At 39.6% G+C, this 22,825-nt stretch overlaps 1 protein-coding gene across 1 annotated transcript; it reads left to right on the forward strand.

Annotated features, from left to right (window-relative positions):
* The first annotated feature begins 2,004 nt into the window (after positions 1-2,004).
* On the forward strand, positions 2,005-5,352 carry LOC115369235 (alpha-2B adrenergic receptor). Its single transcript, XM_030065800.1, has 2 exons — positions 2,005-2,389; positions 2,824-5,352. Exon 2 carries the CDS (start codon positions 2,880-2,882, stop codon positions 4,470-4,472), a length of 1,593 nt encoding a protein of 530 aa, XP_029921660.1. The 5' UTR covers positions 2,005-2,389; positions 2,824-2,879; the 3' UTR covers positions 4,473-5,352.
* Positions 5,353-22,825: the final 17,473 nt, after the last annotated feature.

The following is a 22,825-nucleotide window of genomic DNA, read 5'->3' on the forward strand; positions in this document are numbered from 1 at the left end:
TGCTTTGCTTAGATTGTTCCATCTCCCAAAAAATGACAACGTGGCTGCTACTGTAAACTCCTCCAGACCCCCTCAAAACCAAGTGGGTGATGTCACTACAGACATCAGTTTTTAAAGCTTCTTACACAAGTTTCGGGCACAATGCCTTGATGGCAAGACTTTTTAGCCTTTGTAGCCAAGCTATGCTGTGAAGCCATTTGCACTCTCCACAACTGTCCTCCATCATTAAGCAGCTGAAAATGCCAGGGGGAGGTACAGGGTTCAGGTGCATTTTCCAAACTTGAGTATGTGCTGGAGAGGAAGTAGAAAAGAGCTAGAAATCTCACCATCTAGTGAAGAAACAATGAAGTCAGTGCTATCGATAAGAAACAATCAGCCACACCGAGTGTTTGTTTAATTAAAATGTGTAGATTCAAAGATATGTCCTCTAATTTGAAAATGGCTTAAACATGTGATTCTACAAACATGACTACAGACAGACTATATGCTGGAAATATTCACAGCTGCACTTTGCATCATCTATTTTCATACATTGACTGTCTCACATGAGTTTTTATTTATTTTGTGCTATGTATTAGTCAGACCTTAAATGTTAAATGAAAAACAGTTTTCACCAGACAACCGGCAGGACTGCTGCTGGAGCTTCAGCTTAATGGAAAAGTATTTTTCACAACAGTTATTTTGCTGTGAGGAGCAGTAAACACTGGTGTTATTAATGTCATTAATTAAGGTCCTTTTCTTTTTAGGTGTAGCCAGAGTCCTGGTGGTGCTGGTTCACTGGAAAGACTGGTAAACTTACATGGAGCCAAACACCTTGGTTTACGTGCTATTTCAAGTTAAAAAAAAATGTGAAAAAGGTCCACTGTTCTTCCTAAGCTGCTGATTTGTTTGGCAGCTTGAATCCAGCGCAGTGCAGTGGACACAGTTGAATGCTTTGGGTATAAGGTATTTGAACACTTACCTACTCAGTGTATAGAGTTTAGCACTGAACTGTTTGCAACTGAATTTATTCCTGGTCTCTGAGGAGGCCTAGAAAAGATGACTTAACCTTACTGTCTCTATAGTCTATCTTCTGTTCTATTTGATTTAGCTCTGACCTATCACCATAGGAGAAAAAAACAAAACAGAGGACAGTCATGAGAGATTGAGAGTTAAGCTTATGCTTTCCTGATAAAAATATTAAATACTTGCAACAGACATTTTTCTATTGTTAAGATGCTGATGTGCAGTGGTTGAGGATTTTTTTTAAAAATCATATCAAGGTCAGAATGCAGTTGTACCCAAAAGTTATTTTGGTATTTGGGATTCATTACAATATTTATTACAATATCTGTCAGGGAAATTGTTATGGGGCGCAATACGACAAAAGGTTTACTGCTGTTGCTCTGACGCAAAAAAGAAAAGAAAAGAAAAAAAACTATCAAAATACATTATATTATTATTTAAGATTTGCATCGCAGGTTCCCTTAGGTGAAGCTGCCCCTACCAATCCCGCGCACAGTTTAATTAGGATTAATAAAAGATGATGTTTGCACGTTGCCAGAATGACAAGGAGCTGGCATAAACTGCAAACATGGCTCATTTAAAATTTAAAAACAGAGAAAAAAGAGATTATAAGTTGTAAGTTCACAGAAATATTGATGAAAACTTAGGATCTCAGGCTATATCAAAAAATGTAAAATTCAAGATAAAACAATCTTATCAATACACGAGACCGTGATCCACGCACACACGCGTGCGCGCAGTAACATTTGTGTGTGACGCACAGAGGCGCACGCTGCGCTCCAGCCTCATAAAAAGAGCGCACGGCTGCCCAGCCGGTGTGGTGACTTTGGACTCCAGTGCCAGTGATGTTGCAGCGTATCAAGCGTTTTGCATTTTTTTTTTTTTTTTTTTTTTTTTTTTGGATTTTGCATTTTCCGTTTTGCATAAGCGGCCGTTTTGCATCTTTTTGTGTCTGTAGAATGTCTCTCCAGCGCCCAGAGTGAAGTGATATGCCAGAACAGACACCATGGATATATCTCCTGAGATTATTTGGCGTCCTCATAACTTTACATGTGCGATGTTGCTGTTTTTTTCACATCAAAACCAATAGCTTAAATTTTGCATAACTGGATATGGGTTATTTATTTTACCCGACTCGTCCTGTGATCCATCTGTTCTTCTCTGCCGACCCACTGTTTTTTACAGTTTGGAAATTACAGCCTTCATAGTGGACTTTCTGCCCGACACTGCTGGATAACCGATGTGACTTGAACCTGTTACGAAGGATCCTAAAAATATCGCATAAGCTACTTGTGACAAGAGCAAGTTAAAGTTCTTTATTGAAACTGTTAAAACAGCTGGTGCGTGATGTTGCTGCGGTGACTATATTACCACATACATATAAGTAAGTACCACAATATATTTGAGTTGTTTTGTGTTTCTTTTAAATATCTTGCATAAGACTGATTTTATGAACAACTTACTGAATAAATGCAAAAGAAGAGAGCATACAGAAATACAGGGTGTAAGGGATTATATACTCATGGCTCATGGCTATATAAGTTTCTCTCTCTCTCTCTCTCTCTCTCTCTCTCTCTCTCTCTCTCTCTCTCTCTCTCTCTCTCTCTCTCTCTCTCTGTCTCCCTCTTTTAATTTTAATATATATATATTTTTTTCCTTTCTCATCGCCAATGAAAAGATCAGAAACCTTAACCTTTATGGGGAGCATTTCTGCTTCTCCATCCCAGCCCATCAATCTAGTCTTTTACTGAACAAGCCCTATTTCTCATTGGTTTATGGCTTATGGCAGCCCTTTTCTCTGTCTCTCATTCCACACAGACTCCTTGCTGTCTCAGGAGACCATTAACGAAGTTGTCCTTGTTTTCACGGCCACGATGGCAGCTGCCCCAGATGCGGTCTGCCTGTCCGAGCCGGGCAAACTCAACAACAGGAACATCAGCCTCGTCTCTAGCACCAGACCCTGCAACCAGAGCGCCATCAGGACCCCGCCCTATTCCCCTCAAGCCAGCACAGCGTTCGCCACAGCCATCACTTTCATGATGATCCTGACTATTGTGGGAAACATCCTAGTTATCATTGCTGTTCTGACTTCCCGATCCCTCAAGGGCCCCCAGAATCTCTTTTTAGTGTCTCTGGCTGCGGCAGATATTTTAGTGGCCACTCTCATCATCCCTTTCTCCTTGGCTAATGAACTACAGGGCTACTGGGCATTTAGTTCCCTTTGGTGTGAAATTTACCTGGCGCTGGACGTTTTGTTCTGCACATCCTCTATTGTCCACCTGTGTGCAATAGCACTGGACCGTTACCTGTCAATCTCACGGCCTGTCTCCTACGGCGCCAAACGTACTCCTTTACGCATCAAGGCAGCCATTATTGTTGTATGGCTGATTTCTGCAGTAATTTCTTTCCCTCCTCTTCTCTCCCTGGATAAGAGCGATGGAGGTGCCGAGGTATGCGAACTAAACAACGAGCGCTGGTATATTCTGTACTCAACCATTGGCTCGTTTTTTGCCCCATGTGTGATAATGATCCTTGTGTATGTGAGGATCTATCAGATTGCGAAGCAACACACACGCTGCCCACCTGGAGATAAACATAAAGAGGTGGCAGGGAATGCCACAACCCCCAAACCTGCAGTGAGATTAGCTGACCAGTCACAAAAGAATGAAAAGCCAGGAGATCAGACTGGCAACCAAGAAAAAAGCACCCCATCAAAGCGTCCGTCTGGCTTAGATCCCTCCCCGTCATCTCCTCACATCCAGTCGGAGAACACTATCAGCCCAGAGACTCATCCTCCCCTCTCAGGAACTGCTCCAGTCCGTACATCCACCTCCTCCCCCTCAATCCCCCATCAAGACAGCCAACTCTGCCCAGTTGTGCCCTCCCAAGAATCCCATCCCAACAGAGGGGGCAAGCCCCAGACAGATGTGCTTCATGATGACACCTCGATGTCTGGCTCTGAGGCTGACTCAGAGATAGGGCAGAAACGCGCTGTAGGAGAGAATGCCAAAGGGCTAGATGAGGTGAACAAGGCTGATCAGCCGACTGTGGGGTCATCTCAAGGAAAAGGATTCAAAGTTCAGGTTCTAATTTTGGCCCATCGGTGCAAAAACACTGTGGCTACGTCATCTGGCACCAAACTGGTGCCTGAGGGAGCACCCAGGATGTCGGGCACACCCATGTCACGCCGCAAAGCCATGCTGAACAGGGAGAAGCGTTTCACCTTCGTCTTGGCCGTAGTGATGGGAGTGTTTGTGGTCTGCTGGTTCCCCTTCTTTTTCTCTTATTCTCTGCAGGCAGTTTGCCCTGAGAGTTGTACCCTCCCCGACCCCTTGTTTAAATTCTTCTTTTGGATAGGCTACTGCAATTCCTGCCTCAATCCAGTCATATACACTATCTTCAACAAGGATTTCAGGAAGGCCTTCAAGAAGATACTCTGTAGGGACACAAAGGGTACGTTCTTCTAGTATGGATCAAAGGAGGCTGGATTTCTATGTTTTTCGGACAACCTTGGGACAGGAGGATTGTTATGTTAAGATGAAAACTAAAATTTCTTTGATGTATTTGAGGAATTAATTCTCAAATTTCCTTAATTCCCGTTTTGAGGTTGTTAGGTGAGTCAACTTGGTGCACTGAGAAAGAGAGGACTGCAAAAAACCCACAGTCAATACTTTGAATGTGTAACGCTGACTTTTGCGATTACTGTATTTTTCAAGTGGCTGAACCAACTACATTCAATGTTATTTATAAATATAATGTGATTGTGTCTTTAACGACCATAAAGATGAATGATTTCATTTTATTTTGCAGTGACGGCCAATTGCATACAGGGTCTGTGTTTGGTAACTTGAGGAGAACAAACAGAAGGTGTGTGTGCATATGCAGGAGAGTGGGGAGAATTGCTTAAGGGGCTTACTGGAAGAGGATAAATGTCACTAAGTGTCCTTTATCAGAGATAAAACGGGCACACAAGGAACGCAGGTTCAGAGCAAATGCAAGTATTCTTCCCCTCCATCTCTCTTTCTATGTCTTTCTCCTCATCCAAAGCTGTTACACTGGACATGTACAGTATATTATTCCTAGTCAACACACAGAGGGATGAGAAGTGGACTCTTTCTGTGTGATCCCTGGGATGTTACACCTCTCCCTGGGAACTGCTCATTAAAGGACCATACCAGTGATTTTTGAATATCTATCCACTTTGCAAATCATGTAAGGACACTAAAGATTTCACAACATATGACTTGCTTTTCAATTTGAATTTTTGGTTGAAACACCCACCTAATAATGTTCTGCGACTGAGCCACAGAGGCCATCGTCATCACCATTCATAAACCACAGAACTGATAATTGAATGTGTAAAGCAAACGTTCCCCAGGGGACTATTTTCCCTGGCGGAGGGACTGTTTCACTCTGCCCAGTTTCAAGTCATTAAAACACAACAGTTCTGCTGCTTTTAGAAAAACGAATATGGCCGACTTTATTACAGTGATGGAATACTGGTGTGAAGAAAGTTTGAAGTCTCTGGAAGTTCATTTTCATATCATGGTGGAATGAATGGAAGCCAATGGCTGGATACATTTTTAAAAATGACTGCTTTCTTTGGGAAAAGATTAGCAGAAATGTGAAGTATAGTGTACATTTTGTAGATATTAGGTTAAACATATATAATCACTGGTATGGTCTTTAAGGCAATAGCAAGATACCTTCATGGGAAAACTATAACAGGAAAACTGAACAAGAGGCTGCATGAAAGATGGAAACTACAGATATGAATTGAATGTAGTAAAAATATTTGGATGCACTGAGAGCCTAGCTTCCCTGCGTACCCCTCTCCTTCTACCTGTTTACCCATGTAACATTAATTTTCTGTTTTGACGCTCTATTTTCTAAGGGGCCAGTGCATATGTTACGGGTTAGTTGCTGTTGCTCCCCGTTTTATAGTCGCATGTTTAGAAATGTATCCTTTATCACTTCAGAACCAATAAAAACTCACTTGAGTGAAGCAGCTATTACTGTTACCATGTAAAATAGCACTGATGACTTTGACACGTTAATGGACCATACCCGTGATTTCACATGTTGAGCCTAGTATCCACAAAATGTATACACTTCACATTTCTGCTAATCTTTTCCCAAAGCAAGCAGTCGTATTTTAGAACTCCCACATCATTTTTCTTCCCTTTTATCCAGCCACTGGTTTCCATTCATTCCACTACAATGTGAAAATGAACTTTCAGAGACTTCAAACTTTCTTCTATCACCATAATAAAGTTGCCAACATTAGATTTCCTAAAAGCAGCAGCACTGTTGTGTTTTGATGACTTGAAATTGGGCGGAACAGTCCCTCTGCCAGAAAAGTAATAGTCCCCAGGAAAATATTTGCTTTACACATTGAATTATTAGTTCTGTGGTTTATGAATGATGATAACTTTGTTAGCCACTGAAGCTGAAAATTATAAGGTGGGTGTTTCAATCAAAATTTCATATTCGAATCTAGGCTTTTGATTAAATGTTGTCTTTTGTACCCCTGCATCAGTGGCAAAATGGTTTGTTGCAATGTAAAATATTGGTCAGTCGTCAAACTCACTGGTATGGCCCTTTAAATTGTGTTGCAACAAGTCATCTGTTATATCTTCAAAATTTGCTTTGAGAACATTTTGTAGGTCCTAAATAGATTTTCCATCTGTATTTGGAATGCATATGTATAAAATATTGCAAAACTTTGATTTATGTGTTCCGCAGTGTCAAATAAGGAATCAATTTGCTGAGCCTGCATTTGTACAGTATGCTGTATGCTTACAATAAAACCCAATTTTAAGTTTGGAAAAGTATGTCAAAAGGACCACTGACTTGTGCTTTGTATTCAATGCAGTTATCTTATGCTGCTGTTTTGTTGTGTCCCAGTGCTGTGTTTTTGAAAATTATTAATATAAGGGTTGAATAAAGGATGTGGTAAAACTGATAGCAGTTGTTTGTTATTTCAGGGGAGAGTGGGTGGGATTGACAGAGAGCACTTACAGAACAGAGAATAATGGAATCATACAATTTACCATCACTGCTTTTTATCAAAACATTTTTTTTTTTTTTTTTGAGAATGAGCCTTGTCCTTTTTTCCAAGGAGCCTTTGGACAGAAGATGGTATACAGCACACTATTCCGAGATGGAGTCTTAAAAATACCTCAGCTAAAGTCGACCTAAAGTAAGTCATCATGAGTTGTACAATGGTGCTGAGGCAATAAAAGGATCCATTTTATTCTTAAGAGGGTTTCATGCCACCACACATATACACACACAATCTCTCTTTGCCTCCCTTTTAGCTCAAATAAACTTATTAGGATGAAGACACAGGAGATGTGAAAGCAATGAAAAGGAGCCCTCTCAGTGTTTGGTATAATTATTCTAGCTCTTATCAGTACCTGATAAGAGCACAGCTGTGCACAGACCATCGACATCATATTGTCTGCAGAGACTCACTTTGCTGCCTTGTGTTTTTACTCATGATGGTAGCCTCAAAGCTTGATGGCATTAGGGCATTGGAGGTGTTTTAAAATGCCTCTTTTAATATGCGATGTTGTGCCCCTGCTATCACATGTGACAGTGTTTATGTCAGTCAGGATGTGTAGTATTAATTCATGTATCAGCTGGTTAAGGGAGAGATGAACGCCTTATTGCCAGATGTCACATTAAACACAACCAGACTTGACTTGTTTGCTGGGAAATTGCTATTCTGAGGCATCTTAGACAATTCCCTACACAAAACACACAGACACTAATGCTGATGACATGCTGTGAAATATTTTTGCTTGCATTAAGTATTAATGAGAGAATAAGGTGAGAATAAAACATCTCACTAATCACTTTTTTGGGGGGACCATGACAATTTCTGATGATTTCACTCATAGTAAAATTAGCCCTTTGAAACCCAAACAAATTCACTTGATTTCTCTCAAAGATATGGGGGCAAGAGTTCATCCGCAAATTAGCAAAAAATTACTGGAAGATTATGAAAGATTTAGGGGGAAGAAAAACGTAACAAGAAAATTACCAGACAATTATTGGCAGAAATTATTTGCAAACAAGAAATAAATAAATACATGAATACATAAGTACATAAATAAATAATATAATAAATACTACTGCTGCTACTACTTCTACTACTACTACTACTACTAATAATAATAACAATAATAACAATAATAATAATTTTAGAAAAATGCTGGAGAGAAATGTGTCTACATTACAGTTGTAGACATGAGTCTAAATTAACAGGGACATTAAACTATTCCTTGTTTTGCTGAGGACCCCTTGGAAGACCCTCAGAGACCCATGGGGGTCCTTGAACCCCACTCTGAAAACCACTGTTATACAGTGGCTATAACTGTGTCCACTCATTTGTGCCTGTACCTTTTCTTTGTCTATTTTTGCCTCTGCATTTTGGCCATGCTGATTCCACAGAATCAGCCATTCTGTGTGCAAGTGAACAAAATCGCGTGATCACTTGACACACAAAATGATGTGAATAATTTAGACAGATTAGCCTACATAATGCTTGGTCATAAACACTGTGCTTGCACGACTGTAATTAAAGTTGTATGATGTCAAAGATTTTGAGGCAAATCAATCCTATGCACCTTTTTCACAGCAGCCATTTTGACACGAAATAGTAGGTAAACACAGATGCTACTCATGACAGTAATTAAGGGTCTGTTCCACTGAAGTGTAGTGGAGTCTTTCCAGTGAGTCAGCATGGCTACCAGCAGGACTCTGGCTCTGTTAGACCTAAAAGAGACAGAACCTTAATTAATGTCATTAGTAACACCTGTGTTTACCTGCTAGTTCATGTCAAAATGCCTGCGGAGAAAAGGCTCTATTAATTCAAGCGTATGAGTCACAGACATCAAGCCCGTATTTGCAGACTTTTAATTGCTTGTAATTGCCGAATGAGATGTTTAACATATGGAGTGATTTTGAAAGTGTGTCTGTGTGCACTGGACCTGACAGGAGCACAACTCCTACAAAAACGATGAGAGTAAGCTGATATCAAATTCTAAGAAAGTCACTTTGAATAAAAGAATGCATGCAAATATAAACCTTTAGAGAGCCAAATACACACACACACACACACGCACAGTCAGCCACCCACACACCTGTTCAGTCGCTCACCCACCCTTACAGTCACACCTCTGTCTCTCTCTGGCTCTCTCTGGCTCTCTCTCTCTCTCTCTCTCTCTCTCTCTCTCTCTGGCTCTCTCTGGCTCTCTCTCTCTCTCTCTCTCTCTCTCTCTCTCTCTGGCTCTCTCTATCTCTCTCTCTCTCACACACACATACACATAAGCATGTATTGATTAATTTATTAGAACGTGTGCTGTTAATGCAGAGCAAGGTGCCATAGGACAATAAAAGAGCTCTTCTGACAGACTTTAAAGAAACAATTTACGACATTTTATCTAAATTTATGTCAATTTTGCTGCCCTTAATGAAATTATGATTCAACCTAAATCGAGTTCCAAAGTTTATTTATTTATTTATTTATTTATTACATTTACTGTTCCAGTGTCTGGTAGATCTTTACTTGGAAAATACTTTCTTCTTTTTTCACTTTTCCTGGTTTGTTGGTAGAGCAGGAAAAGTGATTGTCACCATGACTGAACAGACAAAGAAAAGAGCAGCAACCACAGAAAGTCAAATGTCAGCCAGATAAAATCTAAGGAGAAAGACGTCTCAGTACTGGACACTCTGTTCGACTGACAGGGGACAGGGCTAATCTTTTCCCAAAGTAAGCGGTCATATTTTAGAGCTCCCATATCATTTTCCTCCCTTTTATTTCCATTCATTCCACTACGATATGAAAATGAACTTTCAGAGATTTCAAACTTTCTTCACTCCAGTCCACATTAGTTTTACTAAAAGCAGCAGCACTGTTGTGTTTTGATGACTTGAAATTGGGAGTAAAACAGTCCCTCCACCATAAAAAAGTCCCTAGGGAAACATTTGCTTTACACAGCCAGTCATCAGTTCTGTGGTTTGTGAATGGTGACGACTTTTTTAGCTACAGAGGCAGAACATTTGAAAACCGATGCATTTTGATTTTACGTTGTGAAATCTTTAGTGCCGCTGCATGATTTGCAAATTGTAGAAAATGGGCCACACATTGCAAATCACTAGTATGGCCCTTAAATGTGAGGCTATTGATCACAGCACAGGGATTACACAGCAATAGCGACTATGGCAGAGAACAGCAAGAATGAGAAAAACAGCAAAAGCTAACATGCAGCGACATCACTTTAAAAACACTGGTGAGCAAAGTCATCGCTTCTTTTCTGTTGCACGTCTTCTTCTTCAGTAGTGGTGGAGGAAGCACAGGATCCAAGGGGCCATTTTGGCAGGTAGGCTTCCCCTACCCACAGTGCTGCATCTCTGGTCTATCCGCCACTGAACACACACACACACACACACACACACACACACACTCACGCACACACACTCACGCACACACATTTTGGCCCCGCACTTTGGAAATGATTACGGTGCCGCTGCTTTATGGATGCCAGTTCCCTCAGGCTAGGTGCCATTTCAAGGCAGAGAGCTCATCAAGAAGAGTGACAGGTGCTGCAGCAGGTAGCAGCTGAGGGGGAAGAGGGTGGAACTACAATCCCTGCTACAAGGTGAAAGGTTTAAGCTCCACATCATTTCAGGGTGGCACACATGATGAATTAGTCTCTGACTCCTCGATACAAGGACTGGTAGAACTAAACCTGAAATGTACTTATGCTGAAGCTGTAAAATGTGCAGCTGAAGATCTCTGAAGGATAGGAGGCTTGTAAAATGAGTTGTGGTGGGCTGAGAAATATTTTAAGGTCTTTTTATGAGAGATTGTGTGTGCGCGTGCGTGCGTGCGTGCGTGCGTGCGTGTGTGTGTGTGTGTGTGTGCATGTGTGTGCGTGTGTGTGTTATAATTCAATTCTCTTTGGTTAAAACAAATAAAGGTGTTCTCCTGTTAGAAAGTGGAAGTCCTGCTCGAGGGTTTGTTGTGACATGGTTAAATGTCAGACCCCATCTCTGTAGAAACTAATAGGAGGAGACTGGACACACACACACACACACACACACACACACACAGAGTCACTCACAAAACAAAAACTCATACATAAACCCAGGGCAATGCTATATGACTTGTCATTCGTTTTTATCTCAATGCCGTTGAAAATAGTCGCCCATTGTGTATATTTGTGTACATTTGCCTTTTTTTTTTTTTTTTTTTTTTAATCTTTTTCTGCTTTGCTGCAGCTTTCCTTTAATCTGTGTATAAGACAGGATTCAGTTTGTTCAGCTGTGGTTCTCAGTAGCTGTACACTAAAAATAACAGTTCCCTGGGGGTTTTTTAAAGACGAGAGGCTCTAAGTGTTTTCTTTTTTCCAGAAAGATTAATTCTCTCTCTCTCTCTCTCTCTCTCTCTCTCTCTCTCTCTCTCTCTCTCTCTCTCTCTCTCTCTCTCACTCACTCCACTACTATTCAATTGCAGGGTTAAGTTGCAGAGATGGAAACAAAACTATCAATAAAGGCTCATTCCAAAACATCAGTACTGTTACCTCTGCTTGTTTTTTTGTTTTTGTTTTTGTTTTGTTTTTTTTAAATTTATATAAATCTTGACATAATTTTCGCTAAATGCGTTTACCAACAACAAAACTGAAATCATCAGGTCAAGCAGAAGAACCTTACACCCTGTGTAGCACATAATTCCAGTGTTGACTCCAGTGTTGTATGAATATTTACATCCGCAGCTGCTTGCAAACTGCCCTGCATGGGTTGCAGTTTATCCTCATGCATTCATGCTGTTGTAAGTCAAGAAGTCTTTCTTGACAATGCATTCTGCTGATGTTGCAGTAATCTTCTGGGGTCAGCTGAGTTCTCCTTACATATACATCTCGTGAGATTTTTTTATGGACATTTTGCAGTTTTGCAGTTTTTCAACTTGCTTGGTTTCATTGCGGTCTCTCAGGTTGGACAGTGTTTGAATATTTCTCTGGTGTGGTGTCTGCTCAGCTGACGAGGCACTTGTCGGTCAGACTTTGACTTAATCTGTATTGTACAAAGAATCCAGAATTGTCCTGACACAGAAATTTAAATTTGGTTTCAATTTGTACACTAAAATAAAACACTTTGACCTTTAACTTACCGTGTCAGCATTTATTTTTTTCATAGTTGAGTAATACTGCACGACGGCAATCTTCTCAACTCAAAAAAAAAAAAAAAAAAAAAAGCATCAACAACAACAAAAAAACAACAACAATTGAGAGTCCTAGTTACAAGTGCATAAATAAAAAAAAGTATGTGAAATACCTGCTCAATATTTATTTAAAGTGCAATACTGTCAAAGATCTTCATCAGGAATTAAGAGGACAATAGGAATACAATACATTTATATACAAAGGGTAAGGCTAGAGTCAGCCGATCAGCCAGGGGTCACAATCAGATACCCCTAAAGACAAATTAGATCAGAAACAGTTAAAGTACAGGTAAAGAAACATCATACAATAAATAGACTACTATTATTATGAAAATGAAAATGAATGGGGCTAAGTTGAGGCATATAGATCTGGCTCAAATATGGGAAAATCTCCCTTCAATATCAGTGCATGATAGAAAAAGACAAATCTGGGTAAATAGAAAATAGCCCGACAAATGGGCTGGGCCTGGCCAGAGTGGACTGGGACACATGCAACCCACTGGCCTTCATTTTGTGGTCTCCAGGTGAATTTGAATCTGAAAATTTGAACAGAAATGACCGACTTTCACTCTTATTTAATATAAGGGTCGCTGCTTTCATTTTGGCCACTGGGAGGGAGCCGTGCAGGACTAAGGACTTAGCCAACTCAAGAATATTCTGTAATCATAGTTGAGCCAGTGGTTCACATTTTTGATACTCCTAATTCGTACAGCCCTTATGTTTACTAAGCTGTTGTGCAAGAGTTGTTCCATGTGTGCTGATACACAGTATAACAGCACTCTGGTGTTTTATTGTAATGTTTCTGCTTACACGAACAAACTTTGCACCGCATCGGCACAGAGATGGACACATTTAAAATGAATGCAGTTAAATTACGACCGATGATAAAAAGATGACATGTGGGAGGACAGAAGGGTTGAAACCAGAGGTTGCTTTCTTACAGTGACCAGACATCCGGGATTGTCCTGGTTTCAAGCTGGGTGTCCCGAGTCCCGACAAATATCTATAAAATGCCAGAATGTGCTGGTTTTCAGCATACACTACCAAATTATCAAACATGAACATATTATACACCAAATATGTTCAGCATTTTTAAATCTATTGGTGCCAGATTTTAAGCAATCTGACCTCTACTTTCAACGCTACGACCCTCAGAAGCTGGTGAGATTAGCCGACAGAGAAGTCAGGCACTTAGCTGGCAGCCTGCACTTGCACATACAGACATTTTTTTTTTTTTTTTAATTTCAAAAACATATCTGACAATCAGTACATTTCATATTACACCAATGCAATCCTTGTTTTGTGTTTACTAGAGTAATTATTCAGTTTTCAGATAAACTAGGTTTTGGCAAATTTTGGCAGACAAAACAATTTGTTTGTCTGTTGTGGTGCTGTCCATGGTGCTGAAATGTATGTTCAGTAGGTGTGCTCAGAGATAATCGTCCTCCATCCTGATGAAAATGCCTTTTTATGGTGCATGCATAAGCTCATATGAGTCTTGATTTTGGGGTTTGACAATATGGTTGCCCTACGCTTTCTTCATTCTTTGCCCCCACTGTTGACTGGCTGCCTCCCAGGCTGTGGTTTTGGTTATGGTTAGGATCAGGGTCAGGAATCTTTGCTTTACAGGCAGTTGTTGGCAGAGTCAAAAAATGGATTAAATCATAATCTGTTGTGTCTTATTACCATTATTTGATGAAATATGTTGTTTGTAGAACTGTTGTTTAAAAGCAACATCACACTCAAGGTCGTGCTGTTAAACTGAATTTCATCATGACTGTGATTCAGTCATGGGCACGAGGCCGCAGACTGAAATAATGCCTAAACATTGCGTCCCCTACTCTTTTCCGTGACTGGATCACGAGTTGAACTGTATAGGTCATTATAACTTCAACATTATTTACATGGAAAATTAGCCTCAACAGTCTGATTTGTTTGTGAATGTGATCATTCATGTGAGCATCATTTAATTATGAAAGTCCTGGTAGCAGCAGCTATGCCATACTGATATTACAGACTGCAAGTACATGAGTTGCATGAAATAAAAACAATGTGGATGTTTTTGAGAAAAATAGGCTAATGTTTGAACATTGCTGTGGTAACAAATTTCACCATTTTATTAGCTGCAGAAAACACCAGGTTTATGAGCTACTGTTAAAATAAATAAATTAAATATTCAATTATTATTTATTTATTATGAAATTATTTTATTATTGTTTGTTTATTAATTTTTTTTACAGAAGTTAAAAAAAAAAAAAATCTAAACCACAGAGCAGTCCTTTTTAGGAATCCAAATGACAAACATGGTGGAAAATGTGACATACATTGTGGAAGAAGCGCATGATCACTAACTACATAAGTAGTTTGAATACGTCAGCTGTCCTTCATACCAGTCAAATCACAACATGTATGCATTGTTGTCTATAATTTGCCGCATCATGCCTGAGCAAATCTGCACTAAAATGAACTAACTTTGTTAGGCAGTTGGCAGTATGCAGACATTGCACAGTCCCATTAAAAAGTCAACAAGTGGTGAAGCATAATCATGTCACTGGCCAACATGCCTCCTTAGGCCACGACTTCCATCAGTCTTTCACTAAAACAGCAGGAAACAGAGGCCACAGTGGTGCAGATAACATTTTATCTGCCTTCATCATTTTTTGACTACAGACACACATCCTCATATAGAGGAAGATCTAAGTTATGCTAATACTTTTCTAACTGTGATAAGCAGATTAAAAATGTGAAATATGCTGAAGTACCCTATATGAACTACAGTGTATTTGCCTGTAAAATGTCCTCTAAAATCCTGGGGGTTGGCCTCAAATATAACATGTCGAACTTTCAAACTCTAAAACTGACTGTATGGATTATAATGACTTGGTATAAAGCAGAAACACTTTTCCTCCAGCTCAGTCCTCTGGCATGTGGAATTATCTGATGCTCATTCTATACGAATATAAAGAGATATCAGCAGCTGAAATGTATTTCTTGTTGACAAAGCTTCTCTCAAAAAAAAAAAAAGATAGTAAAGCACAAAGTAAAAGCATTAGCATCGACTCATCCCATTACATGGAGAGGGGGAGGTGAACAAGTCAGAGAAAGAGGCGAGAAAGGGAAAAGAGAGGTGAGATATGGGGGAGTCAGCAGTGAAAAAAGAGTGAAAATTAGACAAGAAGAAGAGGATAAAAGGTAGGTGGTACCGTGTGTATTTAGGTATAATAGATCAAATGAATAAACAAATAAATGAAACAGAGGGGGTGAGGAAGGCCAGGATCAGCTGGAACCTTTTTTTTCTAAACCTTTTTGTTTTCAGTTGAGAGACTCACAAATATTTTGCATGAAATGGACTCCCACAAAATGTAAAAACATAGTTAAAATAGCAAATTTGCCAGGTTTGACTGCTGATTTACTGAGGTGGTGTGACAGAGTTTAGCATCTAATCAGTGCTGACAGGGCCAGGATGCTGTGTGATTCTCCTAAGTTTTTTGGAAATGTTGGGGGTAGGGAGGTAACCCAGTCACCTCTAACATCTGAGTGAAGTTTCAGAGTAAATATTTCACGTTATGTGTCATACATCTGAAAAACGAAGTGAGACGAAAAAGCATGCAGAGTAGGCAATTTCACTCTAAACTGAGGAGCACTTATCACACTTACACCAATTATGTGTGTGAATTTATTCGCAGGAGAAAAAAGAGTTTCTGGTTTGGCTTCATGTTCACGGGAGGGCACCTTTATCACATTCAGTTCTGAGAATCCTCCCGTGGTTTTCTGAGCAGCTGAGCAGACGCAGCATCGGGGAACCGGTTTGACTCAACTGCATTATGCACAATATGGCTTTGACTTCTTTCCTCTCATCTTTACTCTTTCCTCTCCGCTGTTAGTTTTGTGGAGTACGACTATGACTAAACACTTTTGGCAGGACGAAAATGAGACAAAAATAAAACCAAAACAAACCTTTGTTGACAAAAACTACGACTAAATATAATGACATTTTTGTCAACACATAAAAAAAAGAGATGAAAATGCCAAGAATAGATGAATGAAATCGCAGCTGCTGACCTCAGAGTGGAAGAAACCAGATATATGGGCAAACTTTACTTTTGATATTATGTGAGTATAAAAACAAAAGCTAGATACAGAATACAAGAAGCTGTGATGAGGAATGTAGATTAATCGATGCATTTGACAATAATTTAATGAGGGATTTACAGAAAAAAAACTGACAAATGATTCAGAAGAATTAGAGTAAACTCAGTTTTCACTGAGTACGACCGTGGTAGCCGCTGCCTCGCCTTGCCTCTGATCAGTTTCGGATACAACAGGCACTGTCAGACAAATGATTCACTCACAAGGAAGATAAGTGTGATTTAAATATGCCACCATTAGAGTACGGCCCACGCTTGGCTCTGGAGAACTCCCACATTGTGTGAGTCTCTCCTATGGGACCTTACGTGGGTGCCATTAATTTTGCCTCATCAAGGACGGCCATTGTGCAGCTGTCGTTGTATCATTTAAAGCAGGCAACGCGCTGCAGGAGCCATAATGGTGCCATCACATACCTGACTGACTCTTGACGGTACATCAGATGCAGCCATTTGCTCTTTGGGGCGTGATATAAAAAGTCATGCACAGAAGAGCAAGGTATGTCCCATTTCCCTATACACACACAGCCAAACACACGCAAAACTTGAATTATAAGGTAAAATGTACATTAGGGACAAAATGATACTCATTTTTCAAGGCTGATATCGATTATTAGTAATCAAAGACACTGATAACTGATATTGAGCGCTGATATTCATTTGCAGCAAATTTGAAAATTGCACTGTCAAAATTTACAGTATTAGAAATGCCAACACAAACCTTTTTCTGAATTAATAAATGTTTAATTAACATTATTACATCAGTAAAAAAAAAAAAAAAAGAAAGTTACCAGAAAATTAGACAAAAAATAGCACCAACGTCAGGTTTCTTGTGAATAAATCCACTGAATAAATGTTGTAAAACTTAAACAAAAATCAGAACCATTTGGCCCTTAAGGCAAGCAAGTAAGGGCCTTACACTACAACACAGAGTTTTTGTCTTATCTGTATAAGTAAATTAAACACAAATCCAAAAAAGAAAAAGGAACGGAAAATTGTAACCACATTATTGGAGATGTTGCCCCACCCAATCTCTTTTGTACTGCTCTCTTTCAGAGGGACTGTGTCTTAACGGTTTTCATATCAGCCATCATGTAAATCAAAATTTCAATACCAGTTACTGGAAAATTTGTAATATCGGGCCCAATAATTGGCCGGGATTGTAATTGTTTGGTCCTTAGTGGACATGCATGCATGTGGTGAAGAGGACGGGGGATTTCAGCTGAAACTGTAAAGCAGTAAAAGACGCTGAGATGGCTGTTTGCTCTCTCACCCATGAGGAACAGACTTTAGTGAGTAGCAAATGAGGAGAGGCACTATGTGGTAGCCATGGTTTTAGATTTGTGTACACCCTGCTCTCTCTCTCTCTCTCTCTCTCTCATAATTTACCAGCTTCCCCATAGACCCTTTCTCCAACAAAAGACAGCAATCACAGGTTAGACGCAGCAACTCAAACTGTAGCCTTCTTCCCTCAGTTTGGCCTGAGTGCTTTGAACCAGAAAAATACTTTCTCGCCACTTGCATTTGTCTTCTTTATTGTCTCCACTTTCACATTACAGTTTAATCCAGTTAATGTTTCAGTTGAAGAAATGGAGTTTTCGTTTAAGAACTCAGCGAGACCACAGTAGATAGTATAGTGGATGGTGGCAATAAATTAGGGATTTCCACAGTTATATGACAGACGGATTCATATTTGCATACAAATTATATCAGTTGTTTATTATGTCTAGAGTATGGTGGTCTAATAATTTATTTATGTAATGCACATGTTTCTAAATCACTCTTCTGCATGTATTAGCATCTACTTAAGAAAAAATTGTGTTTATGTGTGTGTGTGTGTTAATACAGATGGTGAGGGTGTGAAAGAGAGAAAGCGACAGTGATAGAATTTTAAAGATCGGGAAAAAATGTGTATTCTCTTCGGAGAAACCCTCGAAACACAGCACCTCTTCGCTCAGGATGTGTCGTGCCATCATCTAAGAGAGAAATCAACTCTGTAGTCCCCTATTCAAACTTTAACCCATAAGAATATGTGCTGTTTTTTTTTTTTTTTCAAATTATTTTTATAATCATCACTGTTATTATTCCGTCATGTTATTTGAAGAATCAATAATTTGCCATATGCCATCCTTAAATAAATTTAACATTATCATCATTTTCTTGACTTTTATTATTGTTATTTATTGCACGACTATGTTGAATACTCAATTCTGATTGGTCAATGGATCTGGCAGGCATTATGACATTTTGTCATGAAATAGCAGGGTAAATACAGGTGTTACTAATGCCTTTAATTAAAGGTCTGTTCCTTTCCAAGTGTACCATTTAGCCAACATGAACAACAGCTGGATCCTGGCCGTGTTAGACCAAAATGGAACTGGATCTTATTGTCACTTATGAAGCTTATTGACAGGTTACCTGCTATTTCATGTCAAAATGGCTGCTGTGCGAAGGGTCTATTGAAGCATTCTGTCGTTTTTTTTTTTTTTTTTATCTCAGCTACAAAAGCTACCTTGAAACACAAACCCAGTGGCATCGCCTAATCTTGGAAAAAATATTTTGTTGCATGTTGTTTGCTTTTACTACCGTCATGTAATAAGTGGGTTAATCCTCCCTGAGGTTGTATGTTTTTGAAAATGAATAAGCCAAACCTCGGCTGCGTCGGTTATTATTTTTCACCAGACCAGTGCGTTATGGCTTATCCCTTATTCATGCTGCTATTGGTATAAGTATTTACTTACAGTAATTGCTTATTAAGTTTGTGTTGGTATGAAACACTAAATTGCACTTATAGCATTAGCGGTAATTGAATTTAACTGCGAGAAAGAGGCAGAAAAAAGAAGGTATAGAATGAAATACGGTGTTGTGTTTTAAGACAGGAGTGTAATTTTTCATCTTAGTTTAGATTTATCTCAGTTACACAAGTTAAAGCTCTTGTACTAACATGAGAACAACAGTGGATACACGGAACATCCTCACCATTGTCCTTCATTCAGCTTTCACTGCTTCATTGTATTTTAAGTCGATGAGGTGGTTGAGCTTTTCCCCCTCCATCTCCTCAGATTTCTATTGTTCTTGTGTCCTCCTTTTGGCCAAGAGGTGAGGGAGGCATGTGCTTTTTTCACATCTGCCCTCCTTTTCACTCAATCTCCCCATCCCTCATCGTTTGTCCTTCTCCTTTTGTCTTTTCTCGTCCCTTCCCAGCTGCAGAGATCTATCATTTTCCCTGTGTATGTCCTATATCCCCTCAGAGCACCCGTCCTCTTTCCAACCACTCATGTACTTGTTTCCGCTTTCTCGCCCTCCACCTTCCTCCAACGCCTAAGAGTACAACTCTTATGTGTGTGCTCTATTTTTACATGGTAATCCATTCAATGTCACATTACACCTCCACCAGCTATAGCCCATAAAATGAAATGAAAATAAAGCTTGATTTTGCACAGTTATGGCTTTAAATGGATGCCCCCTGGGAGTGACTCATGATATTTGCACAGGATCATGCATATATATTTGATAAAACAACAAAGATGAGGGACACATAGCTAATATCTCCTTGCATTATTAAAGCACTGAACAACAACGTGCAATAATATAAAACGGTGAGAGAAATGCAGGAAATGAGGCAAAACTCTGATTACACGGGAATTGCCCCTTCATGGCATACGTTCATTAGTCACTGTTAATGCAAATGATAGGATTTGAAATGCCAAATAAATTTCAGCACCATTTTTATGCTAATTATGAAAGGGTCAGCATTTCAAAATGAACATGCCAGGCAAGAGGTAGATGACACAGAAATTTATATTCAAAAAATTAAAAACAATATAACCTCCACAGGAAACCAGCAGAGCAGAGAAGAGCTCTGCTGCTGTACTACCATACTGATCCAGACAGGTCCATATGCAGTGTTACTCTAAAGTAACTGCTCACTGTCTCAGGAACGGAGTGAGAAAACCACTGGGACAGTTCTAATGTTATGTGTATAAATAAATGAGAATGAAGAAAAAGCAAAGCAAGAGTATATAAATAAATGATCAATTTGATGAAAATTTGTTTTGGCCATGAATACAAAAAGCACTTTTACTGGCAACAGTGTCTAACCTGGTTTCTGACTCATAATCCTATGTAATGGTGAAAAACTAATGCCAAGTGCATTATTTAATGTGCAGAGAAAAGATTGGAATTTTATATCATTGAGATGTAGCCATATAATCAAATCTATCACAAGGCTTAATTTCCATGATTTCTTTTTTCAATCTGAGTGATTCAATAATCGTTTGAATCCACCAAAATCATTGGACTTTGGTTATGTTATTGCCCTGTCTGTTTGTTTGATTGTCCATTTTAGCAGGATATCTTAAAAATTGATTTTTTCTTGCAGATTGGTCAAAAGGGGGCAATTGTAAAAAGGCATAATGCTGCGTTCACAGCCTCATCTGATGCATGGGATAATTTGGAAGCTCCCACTTCTTGGTTTGTGAAAAAACAGCATTGCATTTATGAGCTTTGTTGTTGCCATGAGCTTCATAAAAGGACAAGTTCTAACTAACCACACTGGAAAACAAAGCATTTGGGGACTACATATATCAAGCATGACTTTATGGTTGATTTTTTTTTGTTTGTTTTGTTTTGTTTTGTTTGTTCATGGGGCAGGAAAGAGCTGATCATGCCTATTGGCCTAAATGGGGCATGGCAGTGTGTGTAGCCTCTCACAACAAGGTGCATTACGGCTAAATGGATTCACAAAACACGGCAACATTTTGTGGAAAGTTTGGTCATGAGCTATGGCAGAACAAATTAACTTTTCATGATGACTGGACAAAATGGGGCCTGGCAGTGGGCGTGGCCTATCATGAAAAGATGCTCCAGCAGCAGAGATGCTCCTCATCTATAACACACACAACTGTTTAATGTTTGAATTTATTAAATAATAAATCACTTGCAAATAAAGGCATGAAAATTAAGAACTGACAAAAACTGGTCAACTGTGTGATGTGGAAATGGCATATCTTGACAATTGCATAGTGTTAGTATAAGTATGCACTCACTGAGTACCATCTTTCTAGTTTGTGACTGAATGATCACTAGAGCCCTCTCTCTAACCACTAATTGATCCATTAGTGTACCAACCCTGCAACTGCACTTTGTCATTCAGACAAACTACTTCCAAATAATTTGCAAAATTTTTTTCAATCATAGAAATTACGTAATCCATAACCTCGTCATAGTGCTGTGCTGTGTGTTCTGCTGTATGTAATCTGGGCACCACAGAACTATAAAATGCAATCATGGTATTAGGTTTAAGACTGTGGGAAAGCAAAGCACAAAGCTGACAGAAGCGGCTGTAGGAAAAATCTTCAAGTTTATATAACAGAACAGCAGCAATTCTCACGGAGCAACTTTGATTATTAATGAGACTCGATTTCTTTCAACACAGAATCAAAAGATTCTCAAGTTACCCTGAACGAGATGATACAGTATTTATGCATATTTAAATTGATGGTAAATATCCAAAGGCCAAGAGTGAAGCAGTTGGGGTGCAGTCAGAGGGTATTATCCCACAACTTCTAAGCAATTCAAAGTTATTTTTAAGTTTATGTCCAAATGAGATTCCTCTCAGGCAGATCTAGTTCTGAGACTCGTGTAGGAACCCCAGTGAGGCACAAAATTACTAATGTAACTTGCTGACAGCTGTGGTTGAGACAGCCAGATCATTTTCTTGTCATCATGGCAATATGTAGACCTACATGAATACACACATACACACACACACACATACACTCACACACTTTATACATAGTGCCTGGGAATTGTGTGCAGTGGACCAATGACCAGATTTGTTCTGTATTTGTATGCACAGGCGGGTCGCAAATGAAAGGAAAAAAATAAGCATTAAGTGTCCTAGGAAGGTGTTGAACCACCACAAGCCACCAGAACAGCTTTAGTGCTACTTAGCATAGATTCTCCAAGTCTCTGGAGGGATGGAGCTCCATTCTTCTGGAAAAAAAATAGTCCCTTGATTTTATGGTCGTGGAGAGGCTAAGGTCTCCCATAAGTGTTGAGTGTGAAGGCCATAGCATCATGATTTACAGCATTTTCATCCTAATCAAACCGTTCAGTGAGCCCTGGTGCCCTGTGGTCTCCTCCAGGATGTAGCCGTGTCATCACAGGATGAAGGTGATCAGTCAGAATCACTTCGTACTGATTTGCAGTGAGCCCTCCCTCCAAGTGGTCAAGTGGGCAATGCCTCCCACAGAGCCAGCGGACCCCCTCACTTCACGGGTCCGGCATTCAGGCCTGTAATGTTCTCTTGGTAGTCTTGTCCACATCTGACCGCATCTCTTTTTTGCACATCTCCATAGACCAGAGACACTTAGCTCTCAGATGTGCATTAGTGTTTACGGTCTTTACACACTGCAGCCCTACTGTAATATGTAGATTTCCC

The sequence above is a fragment of the Myripristis murdjan genome, chromosome 12, assembly GCF_902150065.1.
Source record: "Myripristis murdjan chromosome 12, fMyrMur1.1, whole genome shotgun sequence".
Classification (NCBI taxonomy): Eukaryota; Metazoa; Chordata; class Actinopteri; order Holocentriformes; family Holocentridae; genus Myripristis; species Myripristis murdjan.